This window comes from Lemur catta, chromosome 17 (genome assembly GCF_020740605.2).
Source record: "Lemur catta isolate mLemCat1 chromosome 17, mLemCat1.pri, whole genome shotgun sequence".
NCBI classification, from domain to species: domain Eukaryota; kingdom Metazoa; phylum Chordata; class Mammalia; order Primates; family Lemuridae; genus Lemur; species Lemur catta.
Window position 1 is genome coordinate 24546727 of NC_059144.1, and position 26157 is coordinate 24572883.

Below are 26157 nucleotides of genomic sequence, written 5' to 3' on the forward strand. Positions count from 1 at the left end.
CTTCCACAAGGCCTCAGGGGCCCCAGATGCCAAAGCCACCCCATCCCCTCTCCCTAACAAGGAGCAGTGGGCCCCCAGCACGATGTGGGGGTGGTGAGAGGCACAACTTCAACACAAGAGGCTGCTGTTGCTACAGTTTGCATAAGCCAGCCCAGCTGCTTTACAACAACTGGTTACCCTACCTTTTTACGACTTTATTATTAATAAGTGTCAGATGTTACTGTTGATACCACCCCCCCATTCTTGCCATTAGCACTGCATTGACTAATAGCTCTCATTTTCATAAGCATATCACCTAATACATGTGAAGAGCTTATTGCCTGCTAGACACCAGGCAAAGCATTTTACCTAGATCAGGCCCTTGAACTTCAGCAACCCTAGGAAGTAGGTTATGATTTATTATCTCCAACCTTTAGATGAGAGATGGAAAGAGGTTAAGTTACCTGCTCCAACTTACATGGCAACATGCCAGACACCAGACACAAATCCAGGCAACCACAAGACTGATTCAGAAAAGGCCTATATGGGATTCAAACTCCAACCTCTTCCCCAGATCAGAATGTTCACAGCATTCTCCCCTTGCCCCAGATCACTCAGATAGATGCGAGCCTGGCCCTAACTTGAGAAAACATAGAATTACCACCCCCTAGCCTGCCCCGCAAGCAGGCCAGGACACCCAACAGCCCCTCACCTGGAGGGCTAGTCCATCTCCTCTCTTGGGGTTTTGAGGCCTGGGCTGTTTATTTTGCTTCATCCTGTCCTGGCATTTGCTGCAGCACTGTACACAAGATGGCTTAATTGGGCAGCCAAGGCACCTGGGGCCTCAGAACCTCAGAGGGAGGCGTGCAGGCCCAGTTTGCTAATTGCCAGTCATCTCACCATGACAACGCACACCAGGGCTGTTCTAGCTCAGCACACATTCGGTTTCTCATCCTTCCAATCCCGAAGCTTCTTCCCTCCCTAACTCTGGGCCAGACCCTTTAGGAACTTGATCTCTAATTGGAGAGATGGCTATGATTGTAACCCATAGCACACATGAAGAAACTGAGAGACCTGGAGGTGCTAAGTCTGATGCACAATTGATGAACCGCACGTGCATCCCACCTCTGCCCCTTACTCTACACACACTAGTTAACCAATATTAACTTCTGCAAAGGCATCAAGTTTTTGTTGGCTCCTTTTGCCTATGGCATGAGGGCGTCTGGGATAGGGAGTCATGCCTGCGTGGTCCCTGGTAAACTGAGATGAACTACTGGAGGGAGTTACATAATTACTCTGAGAAGGGCAGTAGGTACACAGTAAGTGCTCATTGAACAGCAGCATTTTAGTCTTGGGTGTCAGCTCACATACCTGGGTGCAAAGCCACTTCCAACCAGTCCCCTCACGGAAGGTGGTTGACCTGCAACATGACAGCTTGGGAGCTACAGAATAAGGTGCAGGATCCCACAGAAGCAGGAGGAACTGTGAGCATCAGCCCTGAGATTCTTTACTTGAGTAGTTATCACCTCCATAGCTCAACAAGAGCTGGAAGGAATACAGTCTGTAATTCAGACATCAAGCCTTTAAATAAATTAAAACAGCGACCTACTCACTAGCCTATCATAATCCATTGACCAGCAGTGTCAAATTCCTAGGGTCCACCCTAGGCTTTCAGAATCAGAAATGCTAGAGGTTGGAGGTTGGGCCTAGCAATCACAGCCTTAACAAACTCTCCTGGGGATGCAGATGGGCTGGAGTTTGAGGACCAGTGCACTGCACCATGTAAGTAAGCTCCACATCTGCTTGGGGTCAACAAGGTATTCCCACACTGTGCTTGAATGAATGAATCACATACTTCCAACCACCCACCCCTTACACTTTAGCCAGGCCCTCCCTCCCCCATGACCCATCCATCTACCTGCAGAAGAAATGGGACACCAGACTGTTATAGAGAAATACTGATTTTAATTAAACACAAGGTAAACTCTAGGCATCCGTCATCTTTCAGCCTAAAAATTAGCAAAACCTGTTGAAACAAGGCACGGATTTTTCCCCCCATATTTGTTACATTGTGGCTCCAGTTACAAAAAAAATTTTAGTGAAAATGTTAAACACAAAAATAGAACTTTGAGACTTTAAAAAAAAGAGTATAAAAAGCCCCACAAAACTTGTTGAATGTTGTTCCTTAATTCTACAAAATAGCACCAGTAATAAGAGTAAAAGGTGTTAAAAACCATTTTGACAGCATTTCTGAAATGCAGCTTGTCTGAACTCCCATTCCCGCTAAAAATGACTTATCATGGAATTAAAAAAGGATTTTAAAATTTCCGGAGGGAGGATCCAGCTTTTATTGCAGTTTTCCCCCCTGCCATCTCTTAGATGAGGGGAATGTGCTTCTGCCCCTGGCTGTCACTGCCTCTGAGTTTAGAAAAAAGATGAGGAGTTAGGTAATACCCATCTAACCTGGGGACCTGTGCGTGGAGGAGTCTGGAGGGTGCATCTTTTGGAGAGGGGGTGGGGAGGTCTTACCGAAGCTCCCTCCTTCACACCCCTCACCCAGGGAAGAGATACACAGGAGCTATACTCGCCTGCATGGCATATGGCAGCATTTATCATGTAACTCAGCACTCCCCTTCCTGAGCTCCCCGGAGGGCTCTATTGCAGTCACTTGGAGGGATTTAGCTAAGGGTGGCCCCTGCCCTGGGGTCTGTGGGGAAAAAATAGCCCTGAATGTAATGATGATGCCATCCCTGCTGAAATCATCATCACTGTGGAAAATACTCTAACGGCCCTGACAGCAGACTCCAGCCCTCATAACTGAGGCAAGGGGAATGTGCCAGGCAAAATTCAAGAAAGACATATACATCGTTTTCTCTTCTGCTAGCCCTAGGAACAACACATCCTGGGCTCTTAAAATGTCCCTTAGCTACATATCTACCACTGCACACTCTTGTAAATGTGGAGCAGCAGACATTTTAAGTAAAAAAGTATTGTCTGAACTGTCTTGGATGATTTTTCAGTATTAACCTGAGTATTAGAGAGCTGTCAGCACTGTGGTTTTGGTATCTTAGCCATCTGTTTCTCTGAGTGGTAAACCCAGGAGGGGGAAAAAAAGCCATTTTACTACCTACTTCAAGTTTTAAAGTTTTAGGAGAAGAAAAATGAGCACCGTGTTTAGCTGCTCCTAGCAGCTGGGTCTGAATTGTGCACAAGGAGGTGGCACCTCGGGCTCCCCCTGCAAGAGTCAGGCGGCTCTGCTCCCACTGCGCTCCCACTGCACAGGAGAGAACTGAGGTACGCAGTGTGACCCGCACAGCTGAGCTGAGGAAGGGCAGGGCCTGGGCTCTGCCACACAGCCCAGAGCCCCAGCACCTGGGTGCAACTATTCACATGCAAAGTAGTCCTTCAGGGGGGCGAAGAGGTGTCGGATGACTGGCACACTCCAGGACCTCCCGAGCAGCTTCTGGCGGGCGCCTCGGCCCATGTTGGACACATCTGTGTAGTGTACAGGAAAGCCGAAGATCCTGGGGGCACCAGGGTAAAAAGACAGTGAGTCAGAAGTGCCCCTCCAGCATGCTGGAGCCTCTGGGAAACCCTCGCCTGGCCAGGAGGTCCCGTACTTGCTGCCCATGCCTTCCCTAGTGCCATCCCTCAGTCAGGAAGCCTGGGACTTCAAACGAGCCCTTTCATAAGCCCCAGAAGGTCCAGGTCCATGGGTTCCTTAGAACACTTGCTCACAAGTGATTGTCAAGAGGGAACGGTTCCTCCACAGGGCACCTGTTTTGTGCCTCCCTAGCATGGGCACTATGCTACTGGCACGTAGTTGGTGCTCAGGTGACCTTTCTTGAAAGAATGAATGAATGAATGCCAAGCCAGCCAGCAAACAGACATGCATCTGTCTTCAAAACACAATGATGGTAGAAGGTAAGCAATTTTCTTAATAAGGTCACACTCAAAAACACACCAGGCTTTGAATTGTCACAGGCTCAGGCAACTTTGAGCAAGGACACCTCAGCATCCTGAGATTTCCTTCCCTCTTCAAACCCAGTTGATGGATTAAGTTAAGGACCACGCTGGACTTCAGGCAGATGGCCCCAAATATCTAAGAGTCTTTCTACGAGATTCTAGAGGCCTAGAAACAGACTACAGATACACTGAGCCTCAGAGTTACTCAGGCTTACAATCCAATACTGAAAGGCCAATGGCAAGAGGCAACACCTCAGCCCTGTGTCTTGCTTTGCCTTGGCATCTTCATAATGACAGCCATGGAACCAACCCTAGTGTCACAGCTCCAACATTTTATGCTTGGGTCTCAAAATACAGACTCATCCACAGCATGAATAGATTGGGCAAAGTTGCCCACAAGTTTTTCTTTCTACTAATCAGAAGTTACTTTTAAACCAAGAAAACTACTGTTGTGTCAAAGAAGAAATAAAACCAAGATGTAGAACAGAAATATCTAGAATGAAAATATTCTGTATCAAAGCCTTGAAATACAGCTAAAAAAGAGGAAAATTCATAGCCTTAAACAACTATATTCCTAGCAAATAATAATAGTAATTATAAAGTAGTAAGGAAAACAAATAACTGTTAAGAATGGTAAAGAAAACAAAAATTTTAAAATGGTAAGGAAAAAACAGGATTGAAAAACAAAAAAACCCCACAAGAACTGAAATGTTTCTTTGCATCAAAATAGGCAAATTTAGCCAAATAAAGGGAAGAGGGAGAGGAGAGATGTGCTTAAGTAGGAATTATGCTATAGAAGGAACAACTTGGCAAAAGAAACCTTTCAAGAACGGCACGTCTTTAGCCGGTTCCTCATACATCCTAGTGTCCCAGCATGCTGGGACAGGCAGATTTCAGGGCAGTGCAGCCAACAGACAGATGGTGCCATCTAATGACCTCATGTCTCACATTCCTCACCACCACCCCTCTCCACCAATTCTGCCAGGAAATATGGGTGAACGCTAAAAGGTATCACTCCCAGCCCCACTAACATAAAAGGGCAGTTGAGGATTAAGCTGGAGAATGAAGGCAAGTGCCTGCCCACGTGTGCTGCTGGCCTTAAGCACATGCCCTTTCCCTTTCTGTTTCTGTCTGCACCACTTCCCTCTCCAAGTGCAGCCTTGCTCACCTTTCGAGCTCAGTGCACCACAAAACATCTTCTTTGCCATTCATGACAACAGGGAAAAGTTGGTTTTTCCCCTGTCTGATCGAGTTCGACTTGGTGGTTATTGTCTGTACTTTCTTTAACTGGAGAACAAAACGACATCATGGAGTGAGCACAGAATGAAGGGTTCTGGGTGGTCAGGGCTCAAAAGCACCTAGGAGAGATGGAGCAGAGAGGGCAGGCGTGGACAGACGGTGGCAGAAGGAATGAGAAAAGAAGGGTTGGAGAGACAAGAACATTGTGTGCTTCCCACAAACACCAAGAAGTTAGCAGGAAAGACCAGTCTCAGAGAGAATAAGATAAACAGAAAAGTAACAACGAATGAGATCACATGGGGGCCAGAAGACACCAGAGTTACTGATCAAGCAAGATCAAGTTAAAACCCCCAGATACAGAGAATGGTCAACTAAAGTTTGGACAAATGGATCTTTGCTTGATGCAAACATCGATAATTAGGTTTATGGAGGTCTGAATGTGTTTATCTATGGCTTGGCAGCACATAATTTTTTGGCAAAAGCATTAAATACTCCTTTCTTACCAACAGAGCCAGCTGAAATTCTGTCTCTACATATCCAATATTAAAGTTGGGAAGCCTAGTTGCCTTTTCTTATAGAGATTATTTGTTACGAAGAATGTCTCCTACTGTCTGTACTTGAAGACTGGACAGAACAATTACGTGAGGAAAGAGGCCCAGCACCGGGAATTCACATGAGGGAAGGAATAGGGACCAAGTGGACACCAAGGTCATCTCCCAAGTCCCCACTTGGAGGTCACCAAGTGCATTTTCCAGAGGGCCACGGCACAGATCATTTGTGAGCACGTCTTACCTTTGCTGTCCTATTGTATTCCAAGCAGTCTTGAAGCTCGAGTTTATCATTCTTTGATGCTATCACGGGCCTGGGAACAGCCAAAACCCATTACTTTCTACCGCCTGTAGAGGGTCCTTGGCTAGGCACCTCACAAGGTGGGAGTGAGATGTGCCCTGGCAATGAACTTGCTACATGATGAAAATGACCCTGGCATGAGCACAAGTCTGTGTGCCAAAGCCAGGGATGGACTAGGCCCTAGAGGGGACAAACCAACAGCCAGGAGGTAACGTTCCCCTTCCTGACTTTGCCTATTGGTCAAAGTCAGGCTCCCACAAAGGAAAGTGAGGACACAGGACAGGGAGTCAGGAGACCCCTTGGGTCCCAGCCCCACTGCTCACTGGCTGAGTGACCTTAGGCAAGGCACCAAGCTACCTCTTTGGGCTTTGTGCCTATTTTAAAGTGAGGGGCTTAGATTAAATCTTGTGGGTCTACTTGATCCATCAACACATTACACTCATGATTTGGTGGCTCACTGCTGGGGATGCAGCCTAAGGAGGCTTTAAAAGTAGGAGGTACTTTCATTAGAGAGGACAGGAGGAAGTTTGTAAAATTAACTACCCTATTTAACTTTCACCCTTGAAATGCATTTTGTAAATACAGAGAGGCAAACAGAGGCCAAAGATGGGCAAGGGATAAAACTGAAAGCAGTTGAGCAGCTCCAGCAGACACCAGTGCAAGAGGTCTGAATGCGGAGTTGATGGCCACAGTAAACCCATGTTAGGAAGGGTTGTCGTGGCCAAAAAGAACTCAGATGTGAGAATGAAAACCGTGCCCACAAGTGGGGCTAGGAATCACACAAAACGTTTCCCTAGACTGTCAACTTTTCTTGGCCTCACCTGCTAGGTTTCAAATGCCACCCCACCTATCTCCATCCCAACCTCCTCCATGGACCCAAGGGAGCTGAGGGACCAGGGGTAAAAGGACAAGGCACAGGCCTGCCTTGTGCTGACTCGAGGATTAAGATCAAACAAACCAGATGATTTGGGTCTCTGCCCCCTGGCAGATGTTTGACACACCCACCCTGAGGCTGTACAGCTCAGCCACACCATCCTGCCTCACTCTTCCTACCATCTCCCCTACATCCAATGCATCAGACATCCTACCCTGACCCCTTCTTGCTAAACCCACAGGATTGCTATGCCACAAACACCGGAGGCCACCATTTGTGTCCAGCCACCTAACTTGTCTCCCTACTTTTCCCCTCTTTCTGCTTTAGTCTATTCTCCACTCAGAAACCACCATGAACCTAGAACACAATTCACCCCATCTGCTTAACACACTGACTGCCATGCTAGAAAAAAAGTACTTTTCCTTAGGGCCATGGTGTATTATTATGAAAATGGAATAAAAGCAGAAAACAAAACCATCCTTTTTAATTTAATAAAATTTAATGAAAAATGAAATTTAGTGACTTCTATTCACTTAATCCATGTTTTCAGAATTACTTTGCTAATATTAATAAGAACATCAACAAGTAAAATTTTCACAAACCAATTGCAAAGTTTTGCTTCAGGAGGCCCCAGGCTCAAAACTAGCATGAGTTAAATACAACTCACATGGCAGTTAATGTGTTAAACCCCCTATAACTTCCCATGCAAAGATAATGTGGTATCACATTTAAAACCCACGTTATTTGGCCCTATACCAGGAGTTCTCCATGCTTTTCTTCCCAGCCTCTGCAACACCCCTTAGCCAATGCCTTCTGCATGGAATGCTTAATAACTGCATGGCTCCATTCCTTTACTTAGGACCCTGTTGGAATAAGAAGCCTTCCCCATCAACCCTTCCAATGCCCCCCCTCCAGCAATAAACCCCAAATCATTACTGTTTTCTCTCCCCTTCCTTCATTAACATGTCAACTCCATGAGAGCCAAGACTGACGTTAATGTGTTTCACCAAAATGGCAGCAGTATAACAGTGCCTGGCAGATTGAGATCTCAAATGTTGAGTGGATAAGCCCATTTAATTCAAAAGTAATTACCCAATTAAAAACGCAAGATAGCCAATGAAAATCCTCAAAGCTATTCCAGGACCCACTCACCTCTGTTCACACTTTGCTAAATGCCAGAAAGTTATTATGCTTCCAACACTTCTTTCTAAAGGAGAATGTTTTAAGCTTAACTCATTTGCAAGTCTGGAATGTCATATTACCATCACAGATTGCATCTTAATTAGCAAGTTGTTCTTCTTGAAACCACCTGTATGGGAGATTACTCCTCAGCAAAGCTGCCTGTCTAAAGATGACTGAACTACCTTTGCTACATGATGAAAATGACCCTGGCATGTGCACAAGTCTGTGTGCCAAAGCCAAGGATGGACTAGGCCCTAGAGGGGACAAACCAACAGCCAGGAGGTAACATTCCCCTTCCTGACTTTGCCTATTGGTCAAAGTCAGGCTCCCACAAAGGAAAGTGAGGACACAGGACAGGGAGTCAGGAGATCCCTTGGGTCCCAGCCCCACTGCTCACTGAATGACTGAACTACCTTTGATACATGATTAAAAAAAGGTGGAAAATGGTATTGATTATGAAAATCTGAGAAGACATGGGAAATAGATACTAGATCTAGCTCCAGCACGTGGCCCATCTCTGACTTGAACAAGTCAGAGTAGAAATGGGGAGTCCTTCCTGAGATTTCCAGTTATCTCCCCCACACCCTAACAGGGATCCACCCATAAGACCACAAGGTGGTCTGAAACCCAGGGTGGGGCTGTTTCTCAACAGAGCCAGCTCTTTCTAGAAGGCTCAAACATCAGAGCTGATATCATTAGATATGTTTAGCTTGGCCAGTACCTGTCCCACTCAGAGCCCGCTGTTACCTGTTCATCCCAGGTAGGTTGCCCCAGAAATATCGTGCCCTGTGAGCAGCAGATACTTTTATGGCATCAATCATCACTGGATTGCACTGCAAGGAGAGAATTGAGCTGTTAGGAGCCCACACCAGAATTCAGGTGTCAACAACAGTGGGGCTTGACCTGTGCATGAGACAAGGCTGCCCCTGGCTATGGCAGAGGCATGGATGGATTCTCCTGGCCACGGGAGAGGCTGCTTGCCATCAAGAGCCTGGCTCGAGGACATAGCCAATGTCTCTGTATTGATGGTGGTAAAGAGATCAGGTCATACTGCAAGTTCTGGGAGAAGGTAGCTCTCTCCTGGAACATGCCAGATTATTTAAAAAAATGTGATCTTCCAAGTTAAGCCCCTGGTTGTGGGAACATAGTATGGACAACACAGGGCTCCTTCCACCTGGATGCCAGTTCTAAAGCAAAGCAGCCAGTTCCAAAGACTGAGACAGAACTTAAGCTATCAAGTTTTGGGATAAAAATTAAATGAGCTAGGAGTACAAAAATTATTTAATGTGTTAGATGCATATTAAACAGTAAATAATTAACTTTCCTGTGACACCTAAAACAGTTTTCAGAAGAGTGAGAAAAAACTTGCTAGAGTAAAAGACAAATCAAAACAAAAGACAAATCAAAGCTCATGAGCCCTCAACAGAAGCAGAGGATGGTTTTATCATTGCTGCCTTCAATGGGTTGGGGTAAGATTAGAGATCAAGTATGTCCCATGTACTAAGAGAACCCACTGAATCCCCAACTCTAGGATCCAGCCAGACCAAGAACTAGGAAATCACTCAACATTAGCCACCAACCACTGCCAGCAGGCGTTTCCCTACCCAGGTTGGCTGAAAGGCCTCTAAGTCCTCACCTCCAGGAACCTCGAGATGTCCCTCTTGTCGCCGACCTTCATGGCTACGACGTTCTCAAACATCCAGAAGAACGGTCGGTCATCCCCCTCCTTGGGTCGAGAGTAATTCAGCAGGTGGTAGAACTCAAAGAAGAGCCGGCCTGTGCCCTCTACACCCACAAAAGATGACAGAGCAGGGTTCACTCAAAAACCTCCAGCCCAACCGGCCATATTCCCTAAGACAAACAGGTTCTTAATGATCTCCTAACATTACTGTCAATGCCTAACTTTCCATTTCCACCCGAAGTCGTCTGGAATGACTGAGCAAGGACACAGGCAGCAGCAGCACAGTATTTACTGATCTTTCCCTCTGTGGACTGAGGATTTACAATGGGGCAGGGACAGAAGCAAGAGGCCCTGAGGCTCCCAGTAAACTGGCAAGAAGAAAACAACTCCTGCTCAGGCCCCTCCACCTGGACCAGCACTCAGGTGACAAAGGCCCTCTGGGGGTCAGAAAGGAGAATGCTCACCGTACAAGCCTTTTCTGGCAGGATTCACATTTGAGAGATCATTGCATGGGCTTCCACCGATCACCAAGTCAAATGGGCCCCATTCTTCAATCTGAGGGAGAAAAACAAGTCAGGATGAGGAAAGGGAGAAGGGTGTGGACAGAGGCACAGGAGAGCCTGGATCCCCAGGTCACCTGCCCAGAAAGACCCACTTCTTTGAAACTTGCTTGGGCACCAACTCCACTTCTGCCCCTAGAATACCTAATGCTCAGGATTCCCTAAGGTTACAACTTTTAAGCTGTTGGTCTCAGCACTTGATAGGACCACAGGTTCTCTTCCTCCACAGGACCCCGGGCCTGGGGATGGGGCTCACGTGCCACGGGAGTGTGGGGTTCACCATGTGGAGGAGTGGGGAGAACAGGAGAAGACGACCCCAAGGGTACAGCCTGCCCTCACATTTTTCTTTGTGATGTTTCTCACGTCGTTCACGTATTTGATATTCCCCTCATGCTTAACAGTTCCGACGGCGATGGACTCTTCACACACTTCAGAGGCGACATACTTTTCCACCTTTATGCCCAATTCTTTGAGGACCAAGTACCCTGCGGGGGCCAGGCAGACACATAAAGGCATAAGTGAGGCGAGTGTGCGGGGAGACGTATTTCCAGTGCTTCCTGCTCTGGTACAATGAGGATATTCCTCACGAGCACATCACAGGGCAGTTAGAGGATCAAATGAGTTAAATTGGGCAAAGCCCACAGGGGTGCCATGCATATTGGCTGTGCTAACTCTATATATGGGGAAACCTTGAGGAACAGAAGGGAACCAAGACTGGGGATAGCAGTCTTATTGTTGCCTAATTGATCTCTAATATATTCATGAATGTGGAATGAAAATCAACTGTAAGATATCTGTACATAGCAAAAAAGAAAAAAAAAACAAACAAAGCTATGATATACATCCTTTTAAAAGGACAAAGAGTGCCACGTTGAGTAACAAGATGGAGAGAAACAAGGAACCAGTGGTTGTCAAAACAGGTACAAACAGGAAACTCCCTAGGGTCTTTCATGACATTGGTGTTAGACACCTGGACCAGGTCTGAAGACTCCCTGGCTACCCTGCCATAGTGCAGCCCCAGAACGTAATTCCCAAACTCACCTGTTGCGATACCATCAAAGAGAGACAGAACTCGAATGGGCCTCCTTCGGGCTGCAGGAATCGCAGGGTACACCTTGGGGGCTTCCTGCCAGGTAAAGAAGGAGGTCAAGGAGACAAAGAAGGAAGAGGGGGTACTGACACTTCTTAGGTATTCCAACCCAGCTGTGGCCACCATAGGAGCTGTGATGGGGACTGGCGAGAGAGAACATACCAGGCCTGCATTTGCACAGAATGGCCACTCTGTTCTGAGGCATCCGCCAGAGATAATCACACCCATACACATAAACACACCACCCTAGGTAAGATGACCTAGGGCTGCCCCCTACAAACTCCTCTTCCCTCCCTGCTCAGCTCTAACTCAGAAGGCTACACCGTTTCTTCATCGGGCCCTTGCATGTCCATACACCGACAGGCGGATGAACACTGCAAGCCTGAGAACTGCACAGAGCAAGTGTCAATTAGTCAGGTCTCTCAGCCTTGGAGCGTCCAAGAGGGTCCACGTGTACCATGGATCTTTTCTCCTATTACTCTTGCTTTTGAGAACTCCTGCGCATTCCATTGCCCTTTGCTCTGGGGTCTGGGGCTGTGGCTTACGTATTCGCGCCCCATGTCACTGGTGAAGAAGGCCTGCAGGCGCACATTCCAGTCCTTCCTGCGCCGCAGGACACCGTGACAGCGCTGTGGCAGACACATGTAGCAACTCCATGGTTCCTGAAGCTTGGCCTCTGCCGCAGTGCCTGAGCCAACCAGCACCTCCAGGCACTCCACACAAAAGCACCTGTGCCCGGTGGCAGGGGAGAAGAGACATCTTTGTCATTGACAGTCCCCTGCTCTGCCCCTTCCCCATTTCCCCAGTGAGATGGCAACCCACTGCCCAAAACCTTCTTGGGGGCCCCAGGTACATGACGATACACCTCATTCTTGGACACCCACACCCCCTTATTTCCATAGGCTCTTTGCACAGAAATGCTGACCACCTCAGTCAATCCCTGTGGAAGCTTTAGATTCCAACTGCCCAAGCTCCAGGGGGGAAGCCTGCCCTGACGCCCTACCCTTCCCCTTCCCTCACAGACATACCTACCAAACCCCTCCCCGCACACCAGCTCTACCCACAATGTGAGAACCACAGCCACACGCTGCCTGCCCATCCCTGTGCCTGGGGTTCCATCAAACACAGGCAGCTGTTTCCAGACTGCAGCATTCACAGGGTAAACTTTGCAGCCTCGGGGCCCACTCATTTCTCTCCCGCAGGGGCCCGTGCTAACCGGCAGCAGCTCGTGTTGCTGCAGAGAAGCAGCTCCCGACCCTCACAGCACACAGTGCAATAAGACTGGTAGCCATCATCGTCGTACATGTAGAACAACTCCAAGAACCGATCCTGGCAGCCAGAAAGAAACACTCATGAAATTGGAAACCAGAGACAACCAGGCCCTGCTGGCTGGCTGGCTGAGGCCCTAGGACCCAGCTACAGGACAAGTCGTGGTGGCCTGGTGTCCTTTACAGAGACAACTGTGGTCTGCATGCCAGTGTCCTCTGCCCCAGCAACCCCCACCAGAGAAAGAGTGGGAGGTACCCAAGAGGCCATCTGACACCTGCACACAAGTGTTGTTATCTGGGAAGTACAGGGAGTCTGTAGAGGAAAGAAAGGGAGGAATGTCCAGGACTGGGGTGTGGGGGACTTACCCGGCATGTCTGGCAGAGGCCTCCCTCAAATAAAGGGTGGAATGACACAGAGTTCTTCCTGCCACAAGATAGGCAGCTGTCTGTAAGAGAGGCAGGGTCACAACTTGTGAGCAGCTGCCGAAGCCTGGGTTCTCCCAGGTCTCGAGCACTTTCTCCAGGCCAGCAGTGTGCCATGGCCTTTATGCTCTGCCTCCCAGTCCATACCCTCTGCAGTGAGCTGTCCCACTTCAGAGACTGGGAAAGTCAGGACAGGCAAAGCACTGCCCCAGTAAGATGTGAGGCAGAACCATGACTACAGGTCCCTCCAGTGAAGGGACAGGTTTTGAGAGCCTGGTTTAAAAAATCTTTTGAGAGCCTTTAAATACCAGGACACTGGGGAATTAGTCATGATAGGAGTTGCTCATGTTGACATCCTACAAATATAGCACATGACCACAACTTCAGAACCTAGGGTCTTTTACCAGTAGGATACCATGACACACCAGGCCACAACAGATTTGCATCACCAACCAGGTGGACAGGACCTTTCTAATGCCCAAGGCTAAGCTTCCTAGCCAGGAAGGAGGAACAGCTAGGTGAGTCTTGGCGAACAGGAAGGATATGCCAGTGTTGTCAGGACTGCTCCAAACCCAAGCTTTCCCCAGGGTTCTCTGGTTCAAGGCTGCAGTGTTTTCCTACCCTGCATTGAGCAACCACTCAGATATCAAGCTGAGGAAGTAAGGGAGAAGTGATCCTCACAACTGTGAATTCCATTAGGTGTGTTCTAGGCAGAGGATCAGACCCACTGGCAATCCTAAGGCAGGGCAAACAGACTGGAATTGTCCTGACAATGCCTATGTGTGCTGACTTTCAAGTAAATGCTCGTTCCAGGTCTTCTTTGGGAAGGCTCCTGGTGCCACTGATCATGGTTTGAGCTATTGTTCTCCTGGCCAAACTACCCCAGCTTCCATTCTGACCCTAACTCCCGCTCACTTCTTCTAGGGCACAATCTGTCTCAGCTAAAATCAGGCAACTAGTTGAATAAAATGTAGCAAATAAGATGCAGGGAGCAGAAACAGGCCTTGACCTGAGGTTAAATCCAACAAGGTGGACAGGCTGGGCCAACGCAGGCCTTGAGCCCTGGCCAGGATGAGAAGGGAGGACCGGAGGAGAGAACATTACCTTCCAAGTTACCCTTGTTGTTGGTGACATCAGAGGCCATTTGTTCTGTTGAGAGAACAGGGAGAAGGTATGAGACGGGGTCAGGGAACCATGCTGATCACCACATGCTCTGCAGAGGTCCAGCAATCACCTCGGCTCTGGTCCTCGTCCCCTCGGTCTTTTCCGTTGTTGTAGCAATTTGTCTTGAGGCGCTTGGGTGGAGGGCAGTAGTCAGAAGTGGCCGAGTCGTCAGCTGTGCGTCTTCTTGTCTTGTTCTCTGTGAAAGGTGAGAAGACCACAGCCGTGGCTTGATAGGAGGACGGTCCAAAGAGCATATGGGCTCGGACAAAACCGGGCTGGCTATGCCCACGTACCAGCTGCATCTGGGGCGTGACAAGGGGTACATATGCTGGGTGTATATGGCCCCTCGATGGGCAGCTCGGGACGGGAGCCAACTCAAATCCCCTCACACACAGGGATCCATGTCTAGCACATGTTTATGGGGTTTTAAACATCTTTACGTATGAAAGAAGCCATCCTTCTAGACCCAGCTCATAGAACACCAGATAAACCTCAATCCATGGCTAAGACACATTTATGTCTATTATGTACAACACGGTAGCCACAAACTTGAAATTCAACTAGTGCATAAGGAATGGAATTTTACATTGAATCTACTTTTTCAACTACAAATTTTATGAATTTAGTTTATTTATATGCAGTTAAGAATCTGTCTGTATTTAATTAAGAGTTTGTATTTAGTTAATACAGATCAAGTATTTCCATTGAAAATTTAGCATCAGAATGAGAAGTTTTGTAAGATGTGCAAAATGTACATGAGATATTGAAGACAATACTAAAAGGAAATGTAAAATATCTCAATTTTTATACTGACTGTAGAAATGTTAATATTTTAGAAATTGGAGATTAAATAAAATTTGATTAATATGCATTTCACCCATCCCTTTTTATTTTTTACTTTTCAGTGAAGCTACCATAATAATATTTAATTATATTGAGATACTACAAACCCCATTTACATTTCTATTCAATCTATACAGTGAATCATAATGGATATGGTGAAATTCGACTCTGGCCCTAGGAAAGAAAATTATGCAGCCATTAAAAATCACAAGGCCTTTTAGTGACAAAATGACATTTGACAGTGCATATATTATTAATAATGAGAGATAAAGGGGAAAGAAGGAACCCAACTAGTGCACAGAAAAAGCTGGAAGGATGTGCAACCAACAATGTTAACCTAAGGGCATTCGTGAGGGTGGGAAGTGAGGTGGAAGGTTCGGGTGGGAGTTCAGGTTGACTTTTGAAGAAATTTGATTCTTTTTCAGTGACCACGGTATATGCAAAGAAATCAAAAGAAAGTGTAGAGAAAACAGTTCACAGTCAAGAGATGGGAAGGAAGGGAATACCGTATTTCCTTGATTCTAAGTTCCTACTGCCTGCACGACGCACCTTCGACTTATTAACCACTTTTTGGGGGGAAAAAAACAAAACAGAAAACATTACATTAAATGTATGGATGGTAAGACACTGCCTGGATTTCAGGAAACCACAAGTACCTTATAGTGGGGGAAATATGACATTGGTCAAAATGTTCCGAGATGGCTTAAATACTTTTTAAAAAGCACTTTCCAAGTTTTCTCTAATGAAGTTAACTTTTCCTTTAAAGAAAAAAAGGTTAAGCTACTGAAGACTGCATCTTGACTTCCAGTTTACTCAAGTTTTCAGGACAGATTCAATCCAAATTATACACGTGTGACCTTTCTTTAACTAGAATGTGACCAGGGAAGCCAGATAAGGCTGAGACAGCCTTCGTATGCCCTAGACTGTTTTTCCATAGAAAAACAGGTTCATAGGGCAAAAGAGGTGGGCTTCAGGGTTGAGACCAGCTAAAAGACAGCTGGTTGGGATGAAGGGCGAAGCGGGTGGGGGGTGATGAATCTCTCAAGGTGGTCCCACCAGCAGTGGCAGCGCGTGCTGCCCTAGGGACTCATTCCCACCTGGTTGCTTGTTGTTGGGTCTGAGGCCCTCGATCCCAGTGGGCTTGAAGCCCCCGTGGGCCCACTCCAACATGGGCTTCAGCTGATCCTCCAATGAGTCTCCAGGGCTGGTGGGGAAGGTCTTGCCAGCTCGCACCCTGGCTTTCTGCAAAGGCAGAGTCTGTGATGAACGAGGGACAGGGTGGTTGTCGGCCACACCCAGGGTTCCCCCAGCTGGGGCCTACATTCCCCTCACACTGGGCCCTTTCATAGCCAGACAGCTGCCCTGGGCTGTGGTATGTGACAGAGGGAGGGGCCTGTGCAGGGAAACCCGCAGGAGGGCAAGGCAAAGGGGTAGCGGGGGAAGCCTTTCCATACAGGCTCTCCAAATATGATCTCTTTTCCGCTGGGAACTGGAACAGTCAGCTCCCTCTCAAAGGCAGAGGAATCAGAATTAGCTGATGATGCAAAGGCTCAGCCAGCACCTGTCTTATCTCCTTTGTACCTTGTCTGAGAAGGGGCCAGATTTCTTGTCTTATCTCCCTAATAAAGAAGGGGATGCTATCAAGTGTCCTGTATTAAGAAGGACCATGAGGATTTATAAGTCTAATTAAGCTCGTGGAAGCTAGTACAGGCTTGTAAATGCAGGCTCATAAAGGCAGTTCCAAGTCAAGGTGGAGGGAGGGACAAAGCCTAGTTAGTGGCTCACAGGGGATAACATGGCCCACAGACAAGGAGACCAGGCAGCTGGCCTCAGCTGCTGCCCAGTATTGGCCTTGCACCCCACCACTGAAAGGAAGGAGGCCTTGAGGTCTCTACAGAGGCATATTCCCTGATTTGAATACTGCACCTCATTTCTCAGTGCTTGTCCTTCCTGACTCAGCTGGCAGTACCCACAGCCATCAGGTGGAAGCTAGCAAGTCATGGGAACTCTCCCTTCCCAGTGACGCCCGCCATCACATTGACATTCACCTCCTCCCTGGCCGCCCTCTCCCTACAAGCCACCCTTGGCAACACTGTTCTGAGCTAGCTTTTGGTAGGACTCTTGCTTCATCACTGCTCTCCTGGCCTGGCCCTGATTCCCAACTCCCAAGTTACCTCCAGGGCATGGTACATGGCCTTCCTGTAAGAAACCAGCTTATTGAAGGTGGCCAGGTTAAAGTGCTGGCTGAACAGCCCCAGGGCCACCAGTTTGTCCGCAGAGACCTACAAGAGAAAGCCTTGATCAACATCCACCTATACCTGTGTCTCTCACAGGGTGGTCCATCAGAAGGGGAAGATTTTTCACATACTTTATTTAACCTGGGGATGAAGTTCATAAATGTTAGAGCACTGAGAGTTAAACACAGGTCGTTCCCCCTTCTTGCTGTGGGTGATTACAACAGTTTACTCTTTAGCCTTTTATTAAATGAGTTCACTTAATGTATGTGTCTAGAGAACAGTGTTTGACACAGAGTATGTACTTTTTAGTTTTTGTGATTATTTGATTTTACTTTTTGTGATTTGACCCATATTCTACATATCTCCTGATGTCCCAGGTCCCCAGGACATGTGTGAGCAGTTTCGGTTGCTAGGGGAAGTTGAAACTGGGAGTTCAGGGAATGCTAATCAGAACCGAAGGAAAGATACATAGAATATTCCATTCTCCAGGGTGCTCACACTTATGCTAACATCCTCTTTGTACCCGAGATCCTGAACTCCCACAAGGGGTGTAGAACTGGAGCTCTGGTAGGTAAAAAACTGCTAAAATGCAGGTGCTGCTCCTAACAGCACACACATGGGACCAAAGCCAGAGCCCACATGGTACTCTCATCCCTCAATGCTAATAGCCCTGTGCTGCATCTTATTAGCATCAGACCCTGTCATGCAAAGCACATTTTATGTCTCACTGGGCCAAAGTAATTACAAACAATGCATTTTCCTTTGTTTCTCAGAAGTCATTGCACCCATCCCTGGACTTAGACGCTTCAGGGCCGGCAGAGCCCAGCACACTGTCCCTCTGCTCCCTCTGTTGGCCACAGGGGGTGTCTGCAGGCAGACCGAAGCCTACTATTCCAGCCCTGGGGAAACTTCAATTGTGCTTATGGCAAATGGACCCAAGGGAGCTCAATTCACAGGAAAACCAGAACCTTGTCCTGAGGCTGAATCCCAGGAATGTACTAGATGGTCCTTCACTTCCACATTAGCCTCCATCCTGCACGGCCCAACTTGGCTTAGGACTGTAAGCACCTCACCTAACAGCTAGGGGTTTTGAGGGTTGGACTAACTTTTCTGAGACTATCACAGAAGGTATTCTGTCTGCACTCCTCCAATCAAAATCTTTGGAATGTGCCTTCAACAAGGTCTAAGAATCAAAATAGCCTAATTTATGCCCAATAGAGCTCTTCTGCAAGCCCTCATCATCAAGGAAGATTTTAAACTGCTAACATCAATCGTCTAGAGGCTCTGGAATAGGCCAGGCTGGTGGCTCAGGCCTGTAATCCCAGCACTTTTGGGAGGCTGAGGTTGGAGGATCACTTGAGGCCAGGATTCAATACCAACCTGAGCAAACTAACAGGGCCCCATGTCTACAAAATTTTTTAAAACTTGGCCGGGTATGGTGGGTGCATGTCTATAGTCCCAGATACTTAGGAGGCTGAGGAGGCGGGAGGATCACTTGAGCCCAGGACTTTGAGGTAGCAGTGAGCTAGGGATGATGCCACTGTACTCTAGCCCTAGGCACAGAAGGAGACGCTATCTCAAAAAATAAATAAATAAGACTCTCAAGTAACCAACTCTATAAAGAACTTTTACACAACTACCAACAGCACGATCCCTAGGCCCACGAAGGGATGACCTAAACCCTCTCTCCATGGTGAAATGACACAAAGAGGCAGTGACTATCCTTCCTGTTTCTTCCAGGTTTCTCCATGGAACACCTTTGCCTGCCTGCCCAGGCAGCCGCTCCAGACCCCTTACAGTCCTAGCTGGTGATTCTGCCCCAGAGAAATAACCCTAAAAAATAAAATAAAACCCAAGTGTCTGTGGATCCAGAGAACATCCCAGCTCTTTGTCCCCATGAAAGTAGACTGAGCTCTGGCCCCGTAAGACTCTAATAATCTGTTTGAGCTGGTTAACAAGGAAAGCTTTTGTCCTTCCTTCTAGACAGTGTGAAGACATAGCCCCACTCACCTACACAAAGTAATCACAGGCTGTCATCTCAACAGGCAACTAAGGAAACACAACCTCGGGTCTGTGTGCCCAACTAGAGACCTTGCCTTGCCCTGGACTCACCTCTGAGAACTTGCCATCGCCAAACCACTGGACCCATCGCATGCCGGACATGGCCTGTCGCTTGGAGGTGGCCTTCCAGGACACTACCATGGCAGGCCACCAGGAGAAGCCCTTGATCTTTCCCCACACGAGGTCCCCTATTCCAAACTCCTTCCCATCCTGGAAGAAAAACCACATGAAGGAAGCCCAGTAATAAGACAGACCACCTTGGACCAAGCCCTGCCCACTCCACTGACCCTGAGGACAATAAAAACTTGCCATAGTGCCAGGCTCAATGGCTCACACCAATAATCCTAGCACTCTGGGGGGCCAAGGTGGGAGGACTTTTTGAGCTCAGGAATTTGAGACCAGCCTGGGCAAAACAGAGACCCCGTCTCTACTAAAAGTAGAAAAATTAGCCAGGAGTCATGGCACATGCCTGTAGTCACAGCTACTACTTGGGAGGCTGAGGTAGGAGGATCGCTTGAGCCCAGGAGTTTGAGGTTTCAGAGAGCTATGATGACACCACTGCAGTCTACCTGGGGTGACTGAGCAAGACTCTGTCTCAAAACAAAAAAATAAAAAACCTTGCCATAAAATGCAAAGAAGCCCACGAAAAAACACAAGTTATTTAAAGTGCATCTACATTATGATGTACTCTGAAGTAACATACACAGAAAAACGGAATCCTAATGCCACACATGTACATACATGTGTAACAAGGCTTCGTGCAGCACTGCTTGAGTGAGACATAAACAAGCTCAATGGGTTAATTAAGCTGTGATCTAGACAACTGGGTGTATCATACATACGTGAACGTGAGGCAATGCTACTGCTCAGTGATGGGAAAAAGCTAGTCTACAATTGTACGTATAATAGGAACAGAATCACATATGTACTTTCTTAGCCACAAATATTTAATGTTCAGAAAAATCAATATTCATGTGGTAAATAACTAGTGTCTGGGAAGGGAAGAGGTTAAAGAAGGACAATGTTGCCTATGGATAATGCTTATGATAAAAATGACAACAATCCTAACAGGAGTTAGTCACTGTAAGAAGCCAACTGTAGCTGACCTCTCTGGCCACCATGGATCGGCAGGAGCCCTTCGTGGTGGTACCTGATACTCTGTACTGTCTGCGTCTCTCCCTTCTGCATCCACCTGTGGGGACTCCAAGCTCTCCTGCTGGCTGTCCTGGGCTAGGCGGGTGTAGGGGGTACTGCTGCTCTGGGGTGTCACATCTGTGTCGTCGGTGTCATCTGTGAGGTCGATGGTGAGGTAAGGGCTGGCAGGGGACGGCCACGGTGTGCCTGCCGATGCTGCTGCCCGCCGCCTCAGGGACTGTGGACAGAAAGACACACAGTTTGGACCACAGCAAGGCAGGTTGGTGACCAGAGACCAATGGTACCCCCACCTGCTTCCCAGGCAAGCAGAAAGAGTGACAACATAAGTTCAGGAGAACAGACAGCACCGAGGACAGTATTCCAGGAACAAGTATTCCTTAAGTGGTATGAGAAAGTCATTGTCACCATCTGAGAGACAGAGAGACAAAAACAGAGGACAAAGGCACAATGGTGGGTAATGACAAGGGACTGAGCCAAGCTTGGAGAGGGTCACTGGATTCTTTCAGCGCTTACTGTGCACCCAACCTTGGAACAGGAGAGAAGTGTTGCTGTCCCCGCTAAGGTGGCCTCTAGACTGTTGAAGAGATAGGGAGACAAGACAGTTGTGGAAGTCAGTGGTTTCCAGTGGTTTCCAAGGTAGGGCAAGAACCCAGGCAATAGAGAATTCTTATGTTCCCAGCATAGTTCCATCCAAGCTCAGGCCAGGAGAGAAGTCAACAGATGACTAAGGGAAGCTTATCCAGGAGAATAAGGAAAAGCAAGACCCTGAAAAGCAGGAGCGTGAAGAAAGGACACAGATTATCCACCAGCCACAACCAGTGGTGCAGTGAGTGAGGCAGATCTCCCAGCTAGAGGCTGAGGACCGGGTCTGGGCATCTGGGGAACCAACCCTGGTAGCCGGGAACTCCACAGGGGACTCGTCCACATGACTGCGGCCCTGCCGGCCTCGGGTGGCACGTAGGGAGGGCCTGTGCCGGCTGGAGGCACTGTTGTTATTTCGGGTTCGGACCTGGAAGCAAGAGAGGATAAGCACCAGGCCTTAGGAGACTGGAGGTGAGGTCTGGGGTGGGGCCAGGATTCAGCCTTGTGGAGACCTGGTGGCTTTAGGCCAACTGGAAATGAACAGGTAATTAAGTAGATGGGGACTCTGGACTGGTAACTCCCTATCCAGAATTCCCCAGCTCATGGAGTAGGGGTGGTAGGGGCCACACGACGGTCCCCAACAGACTCTGTTCTGCCTGTCCCAGCAGGCAAACTGCTCCAGCTATAAATGGCACCTACAAATTGGCAATGAAAGATAGATAAAATCTATTATTTACCCTAACACGAACTTTTTTTCCAAAAAAAAAAAGGATAAAGCCAATTATTGGTTCTTCAGAAGGTATTGGATCATCACAATGAAAGAGAAGCCCTTAGGCTCTATGTTCTTTGTCAAAGTGACATGAACTTGGGTGTTTTAGACCCAAGTTCAAATTCTGCATACAGGAGTTAATGTTTAACCTTGAGTAAGTTACTAGAATCTACTCTCATCTATTCAAAGAAGGATAATACACACCATTTGCTGAGAGAGTAAGATTATAACACGAACCTGGAATAGTCACCAAGTGTCGCCTTGCTCTCTAAAGGGCTGGGTGATCGTGAACAGTAATTGTCTTCCCATTTCCAGACCTCACAGCCTTTTTTTTTGAGCCATCAAATCCACCCACAGAAGTGACTGACACCCACAGGTAACTGGCAGCTGAGCCATCCAGCCTGAAAACTCTTATCGCACTTGCGCACTTCCAAGAATGTTGCAAAAAAAAACTACCATGTGAAAGAAATGGCACATGAAAGAAAACCTTACAACAATGACTAGTCCATGAGCTTTGTTGTCATTTTCCAATTTCAAAACATTTGTTCACCCTCTCTTCGACGATCCCCTCTTCGACGATCCCCTAAGACATGCTCGTGCTGCAGGCCCACAAGCAGTGCAAAGTGCCTTTGCGTGGTGTGGGGGGACTTACACCTGGGCTTTCCGATCGAGTCCTGGTTTCACGGAAGAGTTTTGGCATCACCGGAGTGTCAGAGCTGTCCCCATCCTCCCCTTCACCATCTCCATCTCCCGTCAGATCCTTTATAAAGGAAACATCATGAACTTTTCAATGTAATTAAGAAGCCACACAAGTAAAATATTTGAAAATAAAGAATCATATTGAAACCCATTGTAATACTGATCCAAGAGACAGATGTACAAATATTTTCAACTACCTCATTTGATCCAATAAGATTTTACAACAGCTCACCATGGGAGCATGAATTCAAGACAGTATTAAACCATTTAAAACCCCGGGGAATCCTCAAGCCAAAGAAATGAGGCAATTGCAATACACAAGACTGATTTGGCTATGTCTAGCAGGGAGACACGGTCAGTTATCCCAAGGCACAGCATATGGGAGAGAAGACAGAAGCCAAGTGGCTCCAGGGAGATGCTTCTTGATACATTGAGCCGGCAGCAATGTCACTGTCCTGCTCAAGTCATGAAGACCTCCAGGGGCAGGCCCCATGCCTCTCACCAAAACCTACCATAAACCAAATTCAAAATCTAGAGCAGTAAGTGGCTAGGTCTGGCTGGAGTGCTAAGCACTTGACTTCACCAACTGTGTGGCCTTGAGTGAGTCCATTTCCCTCTCTTAATATTGGAATAACACTCCTTTCCTCATAGCAAAACACAGTTAGAGAATCAAATCATGTACACTTAGCCCAGAGCCAGGCACACAGGAAATGCTCAGACAGGAGACTGCATTACATTCACTGATAACTTACCACCAGAAACAAAATAAAGTACCAAAGTGACAAAACTGTAAGGTTAATGGGAAAACTGAAGGCACAAAAAAAGGGGAAAAAATATGATGGGAAAAAAATCAAAGGAGGTAGAAACCTTGATATTACAGCAAGTCTGAAATATTTTGTAACAATTGCTTAAAACTCCCTAAAATAAGCTTAGGCAAGTTTTTCCCAACTTTTAAAAAAAGGAAAAAAGATACTTTGAGGTCACAGTCCTGTCAAAAAAGACAGGATTATAGTTAAAGACATAAAATCACACATCCATTTTATTCACGTATAAATGAATAAAATCAACTTCAAAACATACCATGACCATGTTGGACTCATTCCAAGAATAAAAGGACAGTTTGCTATACAGTAATCTCCCCCTTACAGCAGGGGGTATGTTCCAAGATCCCCCCCCAGTGGATGCCTGAGACCTTGGATAGTACTGAGCCCTATATACTTACTAGTTTTCCTATGTATTCATAACTGTGATATTGTTTAATTTATAAATTAGGCATGGTAAAAGATTAACAACAATAATTAATAGTCAAGCAATTATAACAATATACCGTAATAAAAATTTTGTGAATTGGATTTCTCTCCGTCTCAAAATATTAATATCTTACTGCACCGAACTCAGAGTTAATCTGCTCTGCCATGTGCTCTGCCTTCGTGCATCCTTCACACTGTTGTGAATGTAGGTTCTAGTGGGCATCTTTCTCCCAGAAGAGCCCAGTTTCATTGCAATAGAAGAGCTGCTTTGGATGGTATCCTTTTTCCTTAATCAATTTCAACTCTGCTAAAAATGTGGCAGTAACTTCTTTATTGGCAGATGCGGCCTCTCCAGGAATTTTTCACTCCAGACCTATTCCTGAGTCTGTGTAACATCCCTCACCTGCAGTAACTGGCTTGGTGCCACTGGTTTCAGGGGATCACAGGCTTAAGTCTTCATACAGGATTAATGCTTTCTGGCACGACATGTTGCCACCCACAAATTTAATGCCTTTTCCATCTTAACTAAGCCCTTATCATGCACTGTGGCTGTAACTTTTGCAGTCTGAGGTGCAACAGCAAAACTAACATGAATTTCTTTTTCCTTCTTTACAATTTCATGCATAGAATATTCATTCTCATCATAGATCTCAGCACCTCAGCATACAATTTTTTCCTTCCTTATTAAGTTGAGAACTTTCACTTAAAGAAAGCACTTTACCAATTATCTTTGGCATATGCAAATTCCCAATATCAGTACTTTTGTGCTTTGGGGCCATTATTAAGTAATATAAGGTTTACTTGAACACAAACAAGCGCTGTAATACTTCAACAATTGATCAGGTAGCATATACTGTGTGGATATGCTGGACAAAGATGATTCACATCTTGGAGCAGGACAGTGTGAGTGTTCATCATGCCACCAGGATGGTGCTTAACTTGTTTATTTCTGGAAATTTCCATTTAATATTTTCAGACTGCGGTGGATTGCATGTAACTGAATTGATAGAAAGTAAAACCGCAGGTAAGGCAGGAATTAGAAATGTATAAATGTAATTGATCATCCTGATTGAGAAAAAATGTGAATATATATAGGAAGCATCCAGTAAAATTACATCATTTAGGAAAAATATTTTTTAAATTCAATTTACCGATGCCAATTTTCATGTGCCTCAGGTTGCTCATTTGATGAAAGCTAAAGGCAATGTCCCTGAACCCTGAAAAACGGACAGAAGAGACCATACCTGAGTATAGCTTAGCAGACTGGAGACTTCCCTCTTGGACAGTCGTGAGCTTGACCTGCGGCCTGTGGAGGAAACAGCCAGGAGTCTGTGTTTGGAGGAAGCGGTTGTTCTGTGGCCTGGGATCTGCCCAAAACCACCGTCATCCTCGGGGCTTAACTTAGCCTCTCAGTATCCATAGTCCTCTCCATGCACTCATAAGACAATGGGGCACAGGGCCAGGCTAAGATAGGACCCAAAATAACACTGAAGGCACAGATCGGGGAGGCATCTAATTCCTTCCAGAAGGGTGATGCCCAATCCAGTGACCACTCACTACATATAAAGGAACAATTCAGTGTCTGCCCTGTCAGCCACATTTCAAGTGCTCCCATGTGGTAAGTGCCTATTCTAGTGAATGATGCAGAAATAGAACACTCCCACACTGCAGGAAGTTCCACTGGTGGCACGGCTGAGGGTAAGGACAGTACAGGTGTTCCCAAGCCAGCTGGGGAAGAACCCCAAGTGAAAAAGGAAGCAAGCCTCAGACCTCCCCTCCTTAGTCTTTTTTATCCTTGCCCAACCTGAGTACCAGCTCTGAGGGTAGAGGGGTCCCACTGCAGAAGGGCCAAAGTCCCCAGCCTATGCCAAGACAACCCCTGTCATGACTGGATGAGGACAGGGAACCGTCCATCACCCTTGGAGTCACTCTCCTGAGAGTCCCAGCTGAGGTGAGAGGCCCAGGTCAGGTGCCGAGGGTTTGCCTCTGGCTGTCCTCACAGCCCTCTCCCCTGCCAGGGGGTGTGTTAGGTAGAGGCTCTCCCCAGTGCCTCCCTTGAGCCTGCCAGGAGTCTCCCCTCCCAGCTGTGGTCTGCAGGAACTGCCTGCTGCCATCAGTGCCTGACCCTACCCCCTGGTCCCCACCTCTGATCTCCGGGGTGCGGATGGCCTCCAGGATGGGGGGCGAGTCTGAGGAATGGTCGCTGCAGCCCCCATTGATCATAATTGAGTCCTCCCTCCCGCTGGCGTCCTCCTCTCCATTGAGATGTCTGGTGTCTCCCTTCAT

General features: G+C 47.2%; 1 protein-coding gene across 5 annotated transcripts; it reads right to left on the reverse strand.

Moving 5' to 3' along the window:
• Positions 1–1930: 1930 nt before the first annotated feature.
• DNMT3B (DNA methyltransferase 3 beta) lies at positions 1931–26157 on the reverse strand. 5 transcript variants are annotated; one of them, XM_045528831.1, is made up of 21 exons: positions 26016–26157; positions 25116–25177; positions 22575–22682; positions 21461–21580; positions 20567–20788; positions 19468–19626; positions 17293–17400; positions 16216–16360; positions 14346–14471; positions 14216–14260; positions 13055–13134; positions 12637–12749; positions 11966–12149; positions 11372–11456; positions 10670–10815; positions 10235–10325; positions 9726–9874; positions 8837–8922; positions 5977–6046; positions 5114–5232; positions 1931–3503 (listed from the first exon to the last, which is right to left on the reverse strand). In XM_045528831.1, the coding sequence occupies exons 1-21, from the start codon at positions 26155–26157 to the stop codon at positions 3362–3364; spliced, it is 2502 nt and encodes an 833-aa protein (XP_045384787.1). In that variant the 3' UTR covers positions 1931–3361. The 5 variants fall into 5 exon arrangements, with proteins under 5 accessions (XP_045384787.1, XP_045384783.1, XP_045384788.1 ...); XM_045528827.1 differs by lacking the exon at positions 21461–21580; XM_045528832.1 differs by lacking the exons at positions 5114–5232; positions 5977–6046.